Source organism: Martes martes (genome assembly GCF_963455335.1).
Source record: "Martes martes genome assembly, chromosome: 7".
Taxonomy (NCBI): domain Eukaryota; kingdom Metazoa; phylum Chordata; class Mammalia; order Carnivora; family Mustelidae; genus Martes; species Martes martes.
Window position 1 is genome coordinate 92,308,378 of NC_137894.1, and position 19,515 is coordinate 92,327,892.

The 19,515-nt window shown below is 38.8% G+C and overlaps 2 protein-coding genes across 5 annotated transcripts in view; one reads left to right on the top strand and one right to left on the bottom strand.

The window, feature by feature from the left end:
• Positions 1 to 14,880, bottom strand: part of KLHL28 (kelch like family member 28) — a 38,202-nt gene extending 23,322 nt beyond the window's left edge. Inside the window, exon 1 of one of the 3 annotated variants that reach the window (XR_013967125.1) lies at positions 13,581 to 13,691. The gene's annotated coding sequence lies outside the window, so the exon portion shown is untranslated. Of the gene's footprint in view, positions 1 to 13,501 lie in introns of all 3 variants that reach the window. The other 2 variants (XM_080808547.1, XM_080808548.1) reach the window with 2 other exon arrangements.
• Positions 13,973 to 19,515, top strand: part of TOGARAM1 (TOG array regulator of axonemal microtubules 1) — an 81,977-nt gene continuing 76,434 nt past the window's right edge. The window contains exon 1 of one of the 2 annotated variants that reach the window (XM_080808545.1): positions 13,973 to 16,196. In XM_080808545.1, coding sequence (XP_080664671.1) covers positions 14,154 to 16,196 — 2,043 coding nt within the window. In that variant the 5' untranslated portion in view covers positions 13,973 to 14,153. The remainder of the gene's footprint in view (positions 16,197 to 19,515) is intronic. The other variant, XM_080808546.1, reaches the window with a different exon arrangement.

The window sequence follows — 19,515 nt, forward strand, 5'->3', positions numbered from 1 at the left end:
TCAGAACAGTCTATCCCAAAGCAAGAGAATACATATTCTTCTCGAGTGCACATGGAACATTCCCCAGAATAGATCACATCCTAGGTCACAAATCAGGTCCCAACCAGTACTAAAAGACTGGGATCATTTCCTGCATGTTTTCAGATCACAGCGTTTTGAAAGTGGAACTCAATCACAAGAACAAAACTGGAAAGAACTCAAATACATGGAGGATAAAGAGCATCCTATTAAGAAATGAATGGGTCAACTAGGAAGTTAAAGAAGAATTAAAAAAATTCATGGAAACAAATGAAAATGAAAACACAATAGTTCAAAATCTTTGAGATGCAGCAAAGGTGGTCCTAAGAGGAGAGCTTATAGCACTACAAGCCTTTCTCAAGAAATAAGAAAGGTCTCAAATATACAACCTAACCCTATACCTAAAGGAACTGAGAAAGAACAGCATAGAAACCCTAAACACAACAGGAGAAGAGAAATAATAAAGATTAGAGCAGTAGTCAATGAAACAGAAACTGAAGAACAATAAAACAAATCAACATACTGGGAGCTGGTTCTTTGAAAAAATTAGTAAGACTGATAAACTCCTGGTCAGACTTACCAAAAAGAAAAGAGGAAGGACCCAAATAAATAAAATCATGAATGAAAGCGGAGAGATCAAAACCAACACCAAAGAAATATAAACAATTATAAGAACATATTATGAGCAACTATATGCCAACAAATTAGGCAGTCTGAGGAAATGGATGCATTCCTAGAGACATATAAACCACCAAAAGTGAACCAGGAAGAAACAGAAAACCTAAACAGATCATAACTAGCAAGGAAACTGAAGCAATAATCAAAAATCTCCCAACAGGGGTGCCTGGGTGGCTCAGTTGTTAAGCGTCTGCTTTTGGCTCAGGTCATGATCCCAGGGTGCTGGGATCAAGCCCCGCATCAGGCTCCCTGCTCAGTAGAAAGCCTGCTTCTCCCACTTCCACTCCCCCCTGCTTCTGTCCACCCCCCACCCCCGTCAAATAAATAAATAAATAATCTTTAAAAAAAAAAAAAAAATCTCCGAACAAATAGGAGCCTAGGGCCAGATGGCTTCCCAGGGGAATTCTACCAAATATTTAAAGAAGTAATACCTATTCTTCTGAAGATATTTCAAAAAATCAAAATAGAAAACTCCCAAACTCTTTCTATGAGGCATTACCTTGATCCCCAAATCAGACAAAGACCCCACCAAAAAGGAGAATCACAGACCAATATCCCTAATGAACATGGATGCAAACATTCTCACCAAAATACCAGCCAATAGGATCTAACAGTACATTCAAAGGATTATTCACCACGACCAAGCAGGATTTATTCCTGGGCTCCAAGGTTGGTTCAACATCTATAAATCAATCAGTGTGATACACTACATAAATAAATAAATAAAAGAAAGGACAAGAATCATATAATCTTCTCAATAGACTCAGAAAAAGCATTTGACAAGGTACAGCATCCCTTCTTGTTTAAAACTCCTTATAGTGTAGGGATAGAGGGTACATACCTCAGTATCATAAAAGTCATCTACGAAAAACCCACAGGGAATATCATTCTCAATGGGAAAAAACTGAGAGCTTTTCCCCTAAGGTCAGGAACACGGCAGGCATGTCTACTCTCACCACTGTTCAACATAGTACTTGAAGTCCTAGCCTCAGCAATCAGACAACAACAACAACAAAAAAATAAAAGGCATCCAAATCGGCAAGGAAAAACTCTCACTCTTTCCAGATGACATGATACTCTAATGTGGAAAACCCAAAAGACTCCATCGCAAAATTGTCAGAACTCATACGGGAATTCAGCAAAGTGGCAGGATACAAAATCAATGCATAGAAATCAGTTGCATTTCTATACATCAACTACACCAACAAAAAGACAGAAGAAAGAGAAATTAAGGAGTCAATCCCATTTACAACTGCACCCAAAACTGTAAGATACTTAGGAATAAACCTAGCCAAAGAGGCAAAGGAACTGTATTCAGAATATAGACTCTTCATAAAAGAAATAGAGGAAGAGACAATGAAATGGAAAAACGTTCATGCTCAAGAATTGGAAGAACAAATATTGTTAAAATATCTATGCTACCTACAGCAATCTATGCATTCAATGCAGTCCCTATCAAAATACCATCAACTTCTTGCACAGAAATGGAACAAAATCTTAAAATTTATATGGAATCAGAAAAGACCCTGAATAGCATAAGTAATGTTGAAAAAGAAAACCAAAACTGGTGGCATCACAATTCTGGACTCCAAGCTCTATTACAAAGCTGTAATCATTAAGACAGTATGGTACTGGCACATTAACAGACCCACTGATCAAGAGAACAGAACAGAGAACCCAGAAGTGGACCCTCAACTCTATGGTCAACTAATCTTCGACAAAGCAAGAAAGAATATCTAATGGAAAAAAGACAGTCTCGTCAACAAATGGTGTTGGGAAAAGTAGAAAATCACATGCAGAAGACTGAAACTGTATCACTTCCTTAAACTAGACATGAAAATAGACTCAAAATGGATGAAAGACCTCAATGTGAGCCAGGAAACCATCAAAATTCTTGACAAGAACACAGGCAGCAACCTCTTTGACCTCAGCCACAGGAACTTCTTGCTAGAAGAAGAAAGGTAAGGGAAACAAAGGCAAAAATGAACTATTAGGACTTCATTAAGATGAAAAGCTTCTGCACAGCAAAGGAAACAGTTGATAAAACCAAAAGACAGCTGACAGAACAGAAGAAGAAATTTGCAAATGAAATATCAGATAAAGGGCCAGTATCCCAAAATCAAACTTGTTTGATAAAGAACTTATCAAACTCAACACCCAAAGAATAATCCAATCAAGAAATGGGCAGAAGAGAGGCGCCTGGGTGGCTCAGTGGGTTAAGCCTCTGCCTTCAGCTCAGGTCATGATCTCGGGGTCCTGGGATCGAGCCCCGCATCAGGCTCTCTGCTTGGCGGGGAGCCTGCTTCCCCTTCTCTCTCTGCCTGCCTCTCTGCCTACTTGTGATTTCTCTCTCTCTGTCAAATAAATAAATAAAATCTTTAAAAAAAAAAAAAAAGAAATGGGCAGAAGACATGAACAGACATTTCTTCAAAGACATTCAAATGGACAAGAGACATATGAGAAAGTGCTCAACATCACTCATCATCAGGCAAATACAAACCAAACCACAATGAGATACCACCTCATACCAGTCAGAATGGCTAAAATTGACAAATCAGGAAATGACAGAGATGGTGAAGATGCAGAGAAAGGGGACTCCTCCTACAGTTGGTAGGAATACAAGCTGGTGCAGCCACTCTCGAAAACGGTATGGCGGTTCCTCACAAAGTTGAAAACAGAGCTATCCTAGGACCCAGCAATCACACTACTGGGTATTTACCCTAAAGATACAAATGTAGTGAACTGAAGGGACATGTGCACCCCAAATGTTTATAGCAGCAATGTCCACAACAGCCAAACTATGGAAAGAGCCTAGATGTCCCCTGGGACATGAATGGATAAAGAAGATGTGATACACACCAAACACACACACACACACACACACACACACACACACACACACACACACGGAATATTATGCAGCCATAAAAAATGAACTCTTGCCATTTGCAAGACATGGATGGAACTAGAGGGTATTATGCTAAGCAAGATAAATCAATCAGAGAAAGATAATTATCAAATGATCTCACTGATGTGTGGAATTTAAGAAACAAGGCAGAGGATCACAGGGGAAGAGAGGAAAAAATCAAACAAGACAAAACCAGAGAGGGAGACAAACCATAAGAGACTCTTAACCATAGGAAACAAACTGAGGGTTGATGGATGGGAGGAGGAGTGAAGGGATGGGGAAACTGGGTGACAGACATTGTGGAGGGCATGTATTGCAATGAGCACTGGGTATTATATAAATATGGCTGATGAATCATAGGCCTTTATCCCTGAAACAAATAACAGATTATATGGTAATTAATTGAATTTGAATAAAATTTTAAGTAAAAGAAATATTGAGAATAAGGCTTAAGTAAAGAGATAATACTCTGAATGCTTAACTGAAACAACTCAAACTAAAAACTGCAAAATGTCAAGGTAAACACAGGGACTTAAAATGAATTACACTGGAGGTTTGTCATAACATCATTCTTAAAATTTTTAATTTGACCCCTTTTATCTCTGAAGAAATCTCACTTAAAGTCACAAAACTTCAACTTTTTTTAGAAGCTTTAAAACAATGGTTCTCAAAATATGATCCTTGTACCACCAGCATCTGCATCACCTGGGACCTGCAAGGGATGCAAATCCTTGAGCCCAGCCACATATCTAAGAAATCAGAAACTACATAGACAGGGAGGGGCAGCAACATGTTTTAAGCCCTCCAGGCAATTGACATGCATGCTAATGTTTGAGAACCAGTTCAGATATTGTCAGCACAAGTGTAACTGCTAAAAAATTATCCTACATCATACTATAACTCCTTCAAAATTATGAATTACAACTGTGACTATATTTGGTTCAGCTATTTACCTCTAAATGGCTAAAAGTAACTCAAAGAAGCAATAACTTCTAATTTTTAAAACCTCACCTTTGACAGTTTACATTGAGAATTTCATCACAGTAACAACCTTGTGCAGAAGGAAAAGAAAGTATCATAGCAAACAGGAAAGAAAAGTGAGCAAATTATGAATTTTAGAACCAGACAGATGTGAGTTCAAGTCTATATTTAAGTAATTAATAGCACTATACTTTGGGAAAATTACGTATTCCTGACTTGAATTTTGTCACCTGTAAAATTTGTTGTGGATTAAATAGAATGTTTGGTTTGAAGAAACAGACCAATCGAGAAGAATCAGAATAGAGAAATATATCACCTAGCATATACAAATTTAGCTTATGATAAAGGCAGTACCTCAAAATCAATGAGGAAAACAGGGATTTTAAATAAACATATTAGAATAACTAAGTAGCCTTATAAAAATAGATAAAATTAGATTTCTTCCATAAAACTACACCAGGATAAATTCCTAATGGATCAGAGGTATAAATGTAAAAAAATAAAATAATACAACATATTTTATTAAAATAACAGGGTGAATTCCTCTCTAACCAAGATTAGAAATAATTTCTTAACTATGATACAAAACCCAGAAGCAGGGGCGCCTGGGTGGTTCAGTGGGTTAAAGCCTCTGCCTTCGGCTCAGGTCATGATCCCAGAGTCCTGGGATCGAGCCCCGCATCAGGCTCTCTGCTCCGCGGGGAGCCTGCTTCCCTTCCTCCCTCTCTCTCTGCGTGCCTCTCTGCCTACTTGTGATCTCTCTCTATCAAATAAATAAATAAAATCTTAAAAAAAAAAAGGGGGGCACCTGGGTGGCTCAGTGGGTTAAAGCCTCTGCCTTCGGCTCAGGTCATGATCCCAGGGTCCTGGGATCGAGCCCCACATCGGGCTCTCTGCTCAGCGGTGACCCTGCTTTTCCCTCTCTCTCTGCCTGCCTCTCTGCCTACTTGTGATCTCTGTCCAATAAAACAACAACAACAACAAAAAAAAATCTTAAAAACAAAACAAAACCCAGAAGCATAAGTGAAAAGACAGATCAAGGTAATTACACTATAAAGCTTTGACTATCTAGTTATGTTTATCTATGTTTATCTAGTTAGTGGCCTAACCATGCCATTCTGAATAACTTCAAAACAGTAAGTTGATGGTCTGTTACTACTAGGATATGCCCCCAAACAAAACAAAAACCTTATGCTATTTTCAGGAATCACATTATTGGTGAAAGTGTTATTAATATTCTGAAACTGTTCTGTGTGCATTGCAAACTGTTCTGTGTGCATTGCATAATTACATGGCATTTCTAATATCATCATCTGCAGGGTCACTGTGATCTGTCATTCTCAGTAGGGGAGAAAAGAGAAAGACATAAGACTAAGATATTGAATATAAACCTTGTACTCTGATTTTGAATAAAAAGTATAAGAGGGATTAAATCTACATAAAGAAACAACATTAATTATATGTACTAGTATATATTTTATGTATATAATATAAAAACACATATGATATACACAAATGTAAAAAAATATATACATTATTTTAAGGAAAAAGTTAATTATATTTCCTACTCTGTTTACTGAACAGGGCTAGGAACTATGACCGACCCAGTAACAAGGAGCACTCCTACCACCCAGATGTGGTCCCTAAATATCATTCCCCCTCAAGGGATCAGAACTCCTTGTACAAATGGCTGATTCAAGGCCTGGAATGAAAATATCAAGATAAATTTGGAATTTTTACTACTAGACAGCAAGAAAGCTATCAGTGACAACAAAGGTTATTAAAAAAAAGGAGCCAAACTGAATAGGCTATCACTAGTCAAAGATGGGACAGAGTGAATATCAATAACTGCAACTGATTAAGACATATCAGATATGCTTAATTCCATGAGTCCAGGGATGCCTGGGTGGCTCAGTCAGTTAAGCGTCTGCCTTCAGCTCAAGTTATGATCCCAGAGTCCTGGGATTGAGTCCTGCCTTGGACTTCTTGCTCACCAAGGAAACTGCATCTTCCTCTGTCTGCCTGTCGTTCCCCTTGCTTGTGCTCGCTCTCTGTCTCTGACAAATAAATAAATAAAATCTATGAATAAATAAATCCATGAGTCCATGATGATAATACAATTATGACAACTTAAATTAAGTCCTAATTCAGTACCACTGGAGGGTGCCAATGAACCAACTATTATTTGAAACCTAGTAAATAAAGGGAAAGAATCGAACATTTATCATGTCTTTCTGATACTAACTGTACCACTGGGGTACCAAATACATGAGGGGAAGTTTCTTTTCATAAAAGTATTCCAATTAATAAATAAAGAAAGAATGATAAAGTGTCATCATTTCACAATCTTAATGAATAAGTGTAGCTACTGATTAGAAGTGTTGATTATGAAGGGTTGTTAATATCACACAAAAAAAGACAACCAGACATCAGGATCTTTCAAGAGAAGACCATAATATCAGCTATGGATATTCCTGAATTCTCCAGTCCCCCACACACACCAAAATCAAACATGCAGTCAATGGTCTAGATCCAACTATTAATCTACCAGAAATACAGAGAACAGAAAAAGTATGTTAAACTGTAAGAGAAGGATGCAATCAGCAAAAACCTCCTGACTGTGAGAAAGTTTATGGGATATCCCAGATGCTTCCATAAATAAACTGAAAGAAATGAAAAGAAAGAGAATGAACATACAGATCAAGATAAACTTGAAAGACAGAGCAAACAAATACAACTTGTAACTGTATGCATACAAGCACATGCACACACCCAGACACATACATTTAGGAGACAACTGGAAATTTGGAAACTAACTAGATTATTCATTGTATTAACTAATCACTATTGGGGTGCCTGGGTGGCTCAGTGGTTAAAGCCTCTGCCTTCGGCTCAGGTCATGATTCCAGGGTCCTGGGTTCAAGCCCTGCATCAGGCTCTCTGCTCAGTGAGGAGACGGCTTTGCCCCACCCTCTCTGCCTGCCTCTCCACCTACTTGTGAACTCTGTCTGTCAAATAAATAAATAAAATCTTAAAAAAAGCAAACAAACTAATCACCGTTGCTGAAAAATGATACTGTAGCTATGTTTTTAAGAGTTTTTATCTTTAAGATTTTTTTTTTTAATTTATTTGTCAGAGAGAGCGTGTGCGCACAAGCAGGCTCCCCGCTGAGCAAGGAGCCTGAAGTGGGACTTGATCCCAGACCCCAGGACCCCAGGATCATGACCTGAACCAAAGGCAGACACTTAACCAACTAAGCCACCCAGGCGTCCCAAGAATCTTTTACATACTAAAATATTTGTAGGTAAAATAATATATCAGGAATTTGCTTAAAATAATATGCAATGAGGGGCATTTGAATGGCTTAGTTGGTTAAGTGTCTCACTCTTGATTTCAGCTCAGGATAGGATCTCAGGGTTGTGAGATTAAGCCCTGCCTGAGCTCCATGCTTAGTAAGAAGTCTGCTTGAAATTCTCTCTCTCTCCTTCCCTCCCTTTCCCTGTACTGCCCCAAGCACACATGCATGCATACTCTAAATAAATAAATATTTTTAAAAAATAATATTAGATGTAGATGATGTCATGAGCTGCTAACTGTTAAAGCTGGGTGATAGGTACATGAGGGTTTATAACATTATTTTTGCATACTTTTGAAATTTTGCACAGGAAAAAAAAAAAAAAAGAATGTATGTATAGGGCACTAAACTTGGCATAAGACCTAGAGATGAAGAATGTGAAGTTCGGAGAGTTTATTTATTTATTTATTTAAAATAAATTAAAAAAGGCTTTAACCCACTGAGCCACCCAGGTGCCCCCAGAGAGTTTAAATGAATTAACAAAGATTATACAAGTAGAAAGAGATGTTTCTAGAACTTTAATGTTTTCTTAATCTTAGAACAATGTTCTCTATACATTACCTTCAAAAAATTTCAATGCTGAACAGTATAGAAAGACCCCTCAAATATTTACTAAACCAATTTATAATTGTTGCCACTCCTGAGAGAATTGTTTTATAAAGACCTGCTTGGAAGACCTTTGTCAAAATGGGTCAATTACTGGGGTGCCTGGGTGGCTCAGTCGTTAAGTGTCTGCCTTCATCTCAGGTCATGATCCCGGGGTCCTGGGATCAAGCCCCGCCTGGGGCTCCCTGTTTGGCAGGAAGTCTGCTACTCCCTGTCCCACTCCCGCTGCTTGTGTTCCTTCTCTTTCTGTGTATCTCTCTGTTAAATAAATAAATAAACAAAATCTTTAAAAAAAATCTTTTTAAATATGGGCCAATTACTGTTCTAAGCTTTTTACATGTATTAACTCCCTTCATCCTCGGAATAGCACCATGAGATATACACTGCTGTTGTTATTCTTACCTTATAAAGTAATCCAAGGCACAGAGAAATCAAGCCCAGGCAAGATTTAAACCTTGGCACTCTATCTCCAGAGTTCTTTATGATTATTTTATAAAGCCTCACTTATAAACTCATAATTTCTTAACCTTATTAAAATTTTAACTCAAGGGGGCTCCTGGGTGGCTCAGTTGGTTAAGCAACTGCCTTCAGTTCAGGTCATGATCCCTGGGTCCTGGGATTGAGTCCCTCATCAGGCTCCCTGCTCAGTGCGGAGCCTGCTTTTCCCTCTTCCACTCTCCCTGCTTGTGCTCTCTCTCTCTGTGTCTCTGTCAAATAAGTAAATAAATATTACATAAATAAATAAATAAATAAAATAAAGTTTTAGCTCAAACAAGAATCTAAAAAAGTCCAGGACAGAAACTTAAAAATAGATAGATCACACACAAACACAAACACATATATAAAATATATACACATACTATGTAGATCAGATACAAAAGTCCATCAGGGTTTTAAAATGAAATACAGAGGCATCTATGGAACAATCATCCCCTTCTGTTATTTATATAATGGCAGCATTCTCGTTATATAAATATGCACAATATAAAAAGAATATTACATAAAATCAAACTTTCCATAGTCTACATCAGTTTCATAATTTTGGGTGCTGAAACAAAGCTAATAAAGGTCAGGCTGTGAGTTTAGTAACTACTTAATTGACACCTAAGTAAACAGTGGTGCTGAAATCAGTTGGGAGGCAATTATCTGCTACAATGAGAGAAAATAAATGGTGATGAGAAAGAAGAATTGTTAAAAAAATCCAAACACACATATACTTCGCTGTGAAAGTGTGATTTATATAAAATGAGAGTATTTTTATCAGATCAGTTCTTTTCTTAAATTTCTTTCCCACAGTTCAACTTTCCTCACAGCAGAATTCAATTAATGATGGCATACTACTTTATCAGTGGGCCTAAGAACAAGCTGGCAATTTTCCTGTTCTCTGAGATTGACTTTAATTTTATCTGGAGAAACAAAAGTAAAATTAGAAGCCCACTATAATATGAATCATTATATCATGAAGTCAGAAATAATACAAAAGAAAGTCCTCAAAGCCTTTTTTATATCTAGCAAAAGCTGTAAGTTACATAATTAATCTGTCCACTGAAAAACTGGTTGCAATGAAAGTGAAATCCTGTTAATTTACACAGATTAATATCAGAAATGCAACAAAAATTGGATTTTTGTTTATAGTTGTGATTTTGACTCAGAAATGCACAATGGCTTTGAAAAATACACCTAAAAAAAAAAAAGAAAATGGATCTCTGATATACATCAAGAAAACCTGTTTAATTTCACATATATAAAAATAGACTCATCATTTCTTAACATTATTGAAGTTTTGGCTCAAGTAAGAAACTAAAAAACTTCAGAACAGAAACCCAAAAAGGAAGATTAAATATATGTAGTTAAACAATGTATCATAAAATATATGAATGATTAATAATAGAAAAATAAAATTTTAGCCTATAATTTCAAAGCTCTTCCCCAACCAAAACTATTCTAAAGCTTTTTCTCTCTCTGTCCAATTACATTCCATGGAAACATCCATAACATGTGCCACAGCACAAACCTATGTAATTTCAAAAATTGTTGTGAAAATTCAATAAGTCAATATTCATTAGGTACTTACCACCCTGAATGACACACAGTAAATAATCAATAAACGGTAGTCTTATCATGACCTGTTAATAGCATCTTTCCTTTGCATAGCATTTCTTCATAGTAACTTCTTAAAACTATACAAAAGCCATAATAGTTTACAGAATTCACACTGATTTCCAATAGTCCTGGATGTCTGTAAAATTTGACTAAAAACACAGAAAAAACTATGATGGTTCATCCAGCCAATTAATATCTTATCTCTGACTGTGGAAATAAAAGACATTGTTAGGGCAATTGTGTTTTAAGTCCAGCTCAAAAAATTAATGTATAACAAATATTCCTACAATCCATTAATTTAACTAAACTTTTAAAAAAGTATTGATATTTTAAACTTGTTTTATCCAGATTTGGTATTTTCAATGTATTCTTTTTTTTCTTCTTGTTAAAGATTTTATTTATTTATTTGACAGAGATCGTAAGTAGGCAGAAAGGCAGGCAGAGAGAGAGGGGGGAAGCAGGCTCCATGCTGAGCAGAAAGCCCAATGTGGGGCTTGATCCCAGGACCCTGGGATCATGACCTGAGCTGAAGGCAGAGGCTTTAACCCACTGAGCCACCCAGGTGCCGCTTTCAATATATTCTTAATTACAGCCTTTCAACTTTCAAAGGCATACTGTTAAACACATAGTGTATTCCACTATTCTGGAATTTGATCTAAAAATTTTTACTTTATCTCTACTTATGGCTAAATATAAAAGATCAATACACAATTCCTATAATTTGGATTACTGGAATTCAAGAATAAGATTTTTAAAATTTGCTTTGTAAAAGAAATAAATAGAATATACATTAAATGAATGAGATTTGTCTTCCACAAAATAATCTTAAAAGAAAATTAGTAGGATACACGATGTTGATAAGGTCCCATTTCCTAAATATCCACCATGGGGGCTAATGAATCTAACAAGTCTTCATCAAAGACATAAAATGTAATAGATATAAAATAAATTGCAATCTATAACATAGTGATCTACGGAGCCCTGAGAAAAAGGGTCAAAATAAAGACTCATTTTGCTTTGTTCTAAGAGAAAGGCCACAATAACTGGTTGGCTTAAGTATCCACAACCCTTGAAAAGTATTCTCTATGGAGAGAAGGAGTAATTCTTAAGCTTCTACCATAACTTTGATGATATATCATTCAATACTTTCCAAGTTCCTTTTCTTTGATTTCATGATTACCACACCACCTCCATTTCCCATGTTCTTCAATACTGCACTGGATTTTTCAACCTGAAAATTCTAATCACTGGAAAGGGTTATCTTCTATTCCAACATAAACTGGCATTCTAATAGGTACATTCTAATGTGTACATCATTCTCATATTTAGTTTAGTTTGAGTGAGGTTACTGAAGCCTGAGCATATATGAGTAAATGTATAAATATGAGTTTCTTACACTAGAAATATGAGAACCAGACATTGCTTCTTACTGAGGACTGCTACAATCCTCTCTTGGTTTTCACTCCTCAGCCCTTGCACTATCTCTAAAAAAAAATTTTTTTTTAATTTTTAAAAGGGGGGGTTGTGGTCTACTGAAATAAAGCTAAACCAAACTAGGCAGATTCATTTAAACACCAAATGACTAATTAAAATCAAAATAACAACCTAGAACTGAAACCAAAACATAAGGATGTTTACACAAGACTCATTTACATTTATTCTATTTCCGAAAGACAAAAAAGAAATCTATGATACTCGAATTGTGCTTTCACACAACGAACAGAAACTAAGTTTAAACTTGAATTATCCAGGCGACTGGGTGGGATCAGTGGTTAAGCGTCTGCCTTCGACTCAGGTCATGATCCCAGGGACCCAGGATTAGAGCCCCACACCGGGCTCCCTGCTCGGCGGGAAGCCTGCTTCTCCCTCTCCCACTCCCCCTGCTTGTGTTCCCTCTCTCGCTGTGTCTCGGTCAAATAAAATAAATAAAATAAAATCTTTTAAAAAAATAAATAAACTTGCATTATCCAGCAACATTATTTACAAAGTGGTTTGGCATGTGTAACTCAATTATCCTGACTTCACTTGCATTTAAACTGCATGAGAGACTTCAAATAATAACTCAGCCTTTTCTCAGTGGTCATTATAAAGTAGTTAATTGTGTTATTCCTTCAAAAAATATCTCTTCCACACTTCAAAGAATTCAGCCTCACTCCAGACACTCCAGCTCTTCAATTGTGTCCGCTTAAGTTTCATTAACAAGGAGAGAATGCTCACCAATAATTCACACTTCACCTAAAACAAAGAAACGTCTATTATTAGCCCTAAATGTACAGGGCAGATTTCTCTTAGGTCCCAGATGCCAAGAACTTCAACCGCAAGTGAAATTGTCTTTGCAATCTCAGTTTCCAGGAGACTGAAAGGCTGCAGAGACGCGCAAGGATTCTGCAGAGAGATTGGGGTAGCAAAGAGAACGGGAGGAAGGAAGGAGTAAGTCTCAGAGTGGAACTGCATTAGGAGACTTTGAGAACGACTCAAAAAGACGCGGTAAGATACAGGGAAAATTGCTTAAGTACGTTTTTAAAGAGAATTTAAAATGATGAAAGTAAGGAAAGATGAAAGAAAATCATTAACCTTCCACGACCAAAGGGTAAGCGAATTAGAAAAGGAAGGGGGGAGGGCGGAGTGTAAGGGCCCCAAAGACCAGAATTTAAAAAAAAAAAAAAAAAAAAAAAAAGTACGCGAGCTCTGAGCTTGGCCTTGGTCCGAATCTCCAGTCAGTATACGCGGACAGCAGGAGAGAAGGATCGCACTTACTCAGGGTTGCAGAAAGCAACGTATTTACAACGGTAACAAACCCTGCACAAGAAGATGTCGCCTCTCTCCCTGCTAGCTCCCGTGCATTTCTTTACCTCTTACGGCAGCACCAGCGTCACTCCGGCAAAACTCTGCCAAAGCCTGCGCCGCAGGAGGACAGCAAAAGGAAAATACCTGAGTCCCAGGAATCACGCCAGCAACGACAGGAGGAGGAGTCGTGGACCACTGGAATCCGGGCAGGATCCTCACTTGTCTTCAAACCCCAATCTTTTCGGGTGGGGCGGGGATGTTCCGCTCGGAGCGGAAACGTCACTTCCGCCCAGTGCCTCCACCCTTTTTCCCCTTCTCCGCTCTAGATACGTTCTCTACTTTCGTAACGTTCTCACTTCCTCTTCCAGGAGCCTGCTGCTTATTCGTATGCCCCCTGACGTGGACTACATGACCCAGCATTCATCACGACACGTTGATTTCCGGGTCAAGAGGTCCGCGCTGGGTAGATCACCATGGAAGCCATCGGTTTGGTCACGTGGTGCCCCTGGTTACGCCCGCTGGCTGCTGTGGGGTCTGGGGCTCCGGCAGGGGCCATTTTGCCGAAGCCAGCCTCCCAAGGGAGACTTGGCAGCTGACTGAAGCTGTTCCTTTTCTTCCTCTGCAGCTTGGGGCTTGGAAAGGAACTGGAAGGCTGGGCTCCATCGAGCCCTTCAGAGACGATGGTTTCCTCCCGCCTCTGCCACCTGACGACCCTCCATGGCGGCTTTGCCCTCTGCGCTGCTCCTGCTGCCGCAACTTCCAGCCCTCTGTGCCTATCGCCTCCAGAGCTGCAATCGTCCTTCCGCCCCACAGACTGATGATAATCGAGGTGGGGGCACCATGAGAGGCGAGAAAAACTATTGCCGTGGAGCCGCCGGAGACCACGGTTCCTGCCCGCCGACACCTTCGCCTCTGGCCTCGACCCTCTTGATGCCCGCGGAGGCAATCACAAGTAGTTGGTCTGGGTCTGGAGGCGGTTTGTCTGGAGGAGATGAAGAGGAGGCTCGGCTTCTTCAACTCCTTCGAACCGCGCCAGATCCTTCCGAGGCCTTCCAGGCTTTGCAGGCTGCTTTGCCACGGCGAGGCGGTCGACTCGGCTTCCCCCGACGGAAGGAAGCATTGTATCGGGCCCTGGGCCGAGTGCTTGTGGAAGGAGGTAGTGATGAGAAGCGACTCTGCTTGCAACTCCTCTCGGACGTTATCCGGGGTCAAGGGGAGGCAGGCCAGCTGGAAGAGGCCTTTAGCTTAGCACTTCTGCCTCAGCTTGTTGTCTCCTTACGAGAAGAGAATCCAGCCCTACGGAAAGATGCACTACAGCTCCTACATATATGTCTGAAACGTAGTTCTGGACAGGTGCTGAGAACACTTATACAGCAAGGACTGGAAAGCACGGATGCCCGGCTTCGAGCTGCCACAGCACTGCTGTTCCCTGTCTTGCTTACTCCTGAGGATTTGTTGTTCAACCTAGATCTCACTGAGGTAATAATATCCCTCGCCAGAAAGCTTGGCGATCAGGAGATAGAGGAGGAATCTGAGACTGCTTTCTCTGCACTTCAGCAAATTGGGGAACGACTTGGCCAAGAGAGATTTCAGTCCTATATCTCTCGCCTGCCATCTGCCCTGAGGAGACACTACAATCGCCGCCTGGAGTCCCAATTTGGAAGTCAGGTTCCTTATTATTTGGAACTTGAAGCCTCTGGATTTGCTGAAGATCCTCTCCCCTGTACAGTGACTCTTTCTAACAGCAATCTTAAATTTGGGATTATTCCTCAAGAGCTGCATTCAAGATTGTTAGATCAGGAAGACTATAAGAACCGGACTCAGGCCGTGGAGGAATTAAAACAGGTGATAGGAAGATTTAATCCTAGTTCTACCCCTCATTCCAGTCTTGTCGGTTTCATTAGCTTGCTGTATAATTTGTTAGATGATTCTAACTTCAAAGTGGTTCATGGCACACTTCAGGTCCTGCATTTACTGGTTATTCGCCTAGGACAGCAGGTACAGCAGTTCTTGGGACAAGTTATAGCAGCTTCTGTCAAAGTGCTGGCAGACAACAAGTTGGTAATCAAACAAGAATACATGAAGATCTTCCTCAAGCTGATGAAGGAAGTAGGTCCTCAACAGGTGCTTTGTTTACTCCTGGAACATCTCAAACATAAACATTCCAGAGTGAGAGAGGAGGTAGTGAACATTTGTATCTGCTCCCTCCTGACCTATCCCAGCGAGGATTTTGACTTACCCAAACTGTCTTTTAATCTTGCCCCAGCTCTTGTAGATAGCAAACGCAGAGTGCGTCAAGCAGCTCTTGAAGCCTTTGCTGTGTTGGCATCGTCAATGGGCTCAGGTAAAACTAGCATCCTTTTCAAAGCTGTGGATACTGTTGAACTTCAAGATAATGGAGATGGAGTGATGAATGCTGTGCAGGCCAGATTGGCTAGAAAAACCCTCCCAAGGTTAACAGAACAGGGATTTGTGGAATATGCAATGCTTATGCCATCATCTGCCCAGGGTAGGTCAAGCCATCTGGCACATGGAGCAGATACAGACTGGCTTTTGGCTGGTAACAGAACTCAGAGTGCACACTGTCACTGTGGAGACCACACAAGGGACAGCATGCAAATTTATGGATCTTACAGTCCAACTGTCTGTACCCGAAGGGTATTAAGTGCAGGAAAAGGAAAAAATAAATTACCATGGGAAAATGAACAGCCTGGAGTCTCGGGAGAAAACCAGACCTCCAATTCCAAGGACATAGAACAGGTATGCATCTTTGCTAATTGCCTTGAATTGAAACTAGAAAGAATTTAAAATGAACATAGGCCTGTAATGACTTAAGGGTGAGGCTGCCTTAGGATTGTTATGTTTTGTTTTTAATTTGGTTTGAATGGTGACGTGGATATCTATTATATAGATACAGATCACGTAGGAACATTTAATAGGCTTACTGCTTGATGGATTTCATTGAATTTGAGGCACAATATGATAGTGACAATACCTGGATTTCAGTTTTGGTCTGCCCATTTGGGATATCGATTATTTCATCCATAAATAAACCCTGAATATTGAGTACATGTCAGATGAAGAGCTAAGTTCTATTAATGAAGATCAGACTGGTTTCATGAAGTTTAGGGAAAAGGTCAGACCTGTAAATGGACAGGATCAAGTTTGTTAAGGGTTGAGGTAGAAATACAAAGAGTCTATAGGAATATGAAAAGAGAAAAAATAATGTCACTAGAAAAGTTTAAAAAGTCTTCCAAGAAGATGTGACATCTGAACTAATTTTCTCCCAAATTTTTTATTTTGAAAATTGCAAATCTATAAATAACTTAAAAGAATTGTATAATGAATATTCATCTACTTTATTTATATTTACCAGATGTCATCTTGCCATGTGTGCTTCATATTTGCTGAACCATTTGAAAGCAAGTGCAGATATCTTGATATTTTATGCCTAAATATTTCCATATATATCTTCTAAGAATGGCATTTTCCTTTATCACATTATTAACACACCTCAGAAAATCAATAGTAATTCAGTAATATCTAATATCTAATCTGTATTTAAATTTCTCCAATTGCCCCTTAAAAAACGTTTTATAGTATTTGTTTTACTTTTATCATCCAGGTTCTGATCAAGGTTCATGTAGTTAATTTGTCTCTTATCTAGAACAATATACCTACTTATTTGTTTCTTTCATGACATTGACTTATTTGAAGAATTTGGGGTAGTTTTGTAGAATTTTCTACATTTCTTAGTTTATCTGATTGTTTATGATTGCATTCAAGATAAACAGTTTTAGCAAAAATGTTAACATAGGAGATGTTGTGAACTTAACAGGACATCACATCAGGAGATATATAATACCAGGTTGTCCTGCTACTGGTGAGCTAAATTTTACTACTTGGTTAAGGTAGTGATAACCAGACACTCTATTGTAAAGTTTATCTTCCTCTTTATAATTAGCACATGGTCTGCAGGATGATACTTTGAGACCCTATGAATAACCAACAGCCTTTCAGCCACTGTTGCTAACATCCAGTAATGATCCTTACCTATTCCATTTATTACATCAAGGGCTACAGAGAAACGGTATCCTATTTTTTTATTCTTACATTCTATATTTGTTATCTGGCATTCTTTTTTGTTCTGTATTAAATACAGCAGTATTCCTTTTGATGCTAAAATTGGCTCAAAGTTGACCAGTGGCTGACTCTTAAGTCCATTGAAGTGACTCTTTAGTCTTTGAAGACTTCCTTAACTTAAACATACAGGATGTCCAGGCTTACCTTTACCTTGTACCTTTCTTGTGCCGGACCTGAAATCAGCCATTTTTTCAAGAGCACTAAAACTGCTTTTTTAGTTGAAAGTAGAATTTAAAAACCAAAGTCTCTATATAAATGTACTCATTGCTATTGTTTACCATTGTGGATTGGTCCTGATTTCAGTGGATGAACCAGGGAGTACCTTTTTTTTTTTTTTTCCTTAAATCATTCTGATACTTCTAATTCAAATCCAGCACCACAGGGTTTTTCCTCATCTTTCTTTCGTCCATATCTATATCTCCCTTCTCCCACAGTAAAACCCTGGTTTCCAGTGTCAGTCATATTCATATGCTGTATCCTTTAATTCACAAAAAAATAATTACTACAACAATAACATAACAACTAACTACCTACTAAAGGGCAAGATTTCTTTGCAGGTCTTCTTCTGCTTGGAATTATTCCACAAAATTTTATTTTCAAACTCTTCTTAAATTAATTATTTTCTAGGTGATTATGATTTAAATAGTGTGATAAAAGATGAATAGAGTTTTGCTAAGTGTGGGTGGATCCTGGTGAATTTCAGAGGGAGAGAATATCTTTATTCACTGGGAGGGTCACCTGGGTGGCTGAGTCGGTTAAGCATCTGCTTCAGGTCAGAGTCCCACATCAGGTTCCTTGCCCCTGCGGAGGGGGCAGTGTGTGTGGGGGGGGGGGTGGTAAGGCAAGGGGGTGTCTACTTTTCTCTCTCCTTCTGGCCCTCCCCTTCCATTCATGCTGTTTCTTTCTCTCTTAAATAAATAAATAAAATCTTAAAAAAAAAAAAAAGGGACTGCCTTATGAAAGGACTTAGAAAATTAGTAAGAAATGGTGAGTTTCTGCATAGCTGAAACTGTTTGGTAGGCGGTAACAGAAGATAATACTAGATACTTACATAATCTAGTTATATGGTTATTCTCCTGTATTGTAAACATTACCTGGCAGTGAATAGTTTTCTGTAAGCATGGATCTTAACACTGCTTATTCTGTGTCAAATCTAAAATGTTAATGTATTATGATTCTGGTGCTAGCCAAAGTACCAAGAATCTGAAAATAAGTGCATTTTTGAAATTCCAGTGTAGACATATGTTGCTTTTAAAAGATAGAACTTAATCCCAGAAATTAAGTTTTACTTTCTTACTCATAAATGTTTTGTAGAAGAACTACACTGGAATTTATCTTGAGGACAGTGATTAAATGTTTTTAAGTACGCTGTTTTTGAAGTGTGTATATATATATATTTTTTTTCTTTTTAAGATTTTATTATTTATTTGAGAGAGAGAGCATGAGCAGTGGGAGGGGCAGAGGGTGAGGGAGAGGCAGACTCCCTGCTGAGCAAGTAGCCTAGGACCCTAGGATCACAACTTAAGCCGAAGGCAGGTGCTTAACCGACTGAGCCACCCAGGCGCCCTTTAAGTGTGTGTGTGTATATTTTTAAAGATTTTACTAATTTGACGGAGAGAGAGAGAGAGAGACCACACAAGTAGGCATAGTGGCAGGCAGAGGGAAGGGGAGAAGCAGTCTCCCCACTGAGTAGGGAGCCCGATGTGGGGCTCGATTGCAGGACCCTGGGATCATGACCTGAGCTGAAGGCAGATGCTTAACAACTGAGCCACCAAGATGCCCCAAGTATGTATATTTTTTAATATACATTTTTTAGAGCTGTTTTATGTTCGGAGCAAAACTGAAGAGAAAGTACAGAGATTTCCCTTATCCTTTCTGAGTCCCACGCCCCCAACATGCACAGCCTTCTGGACTGGCACCACAGTAGTACATTTAT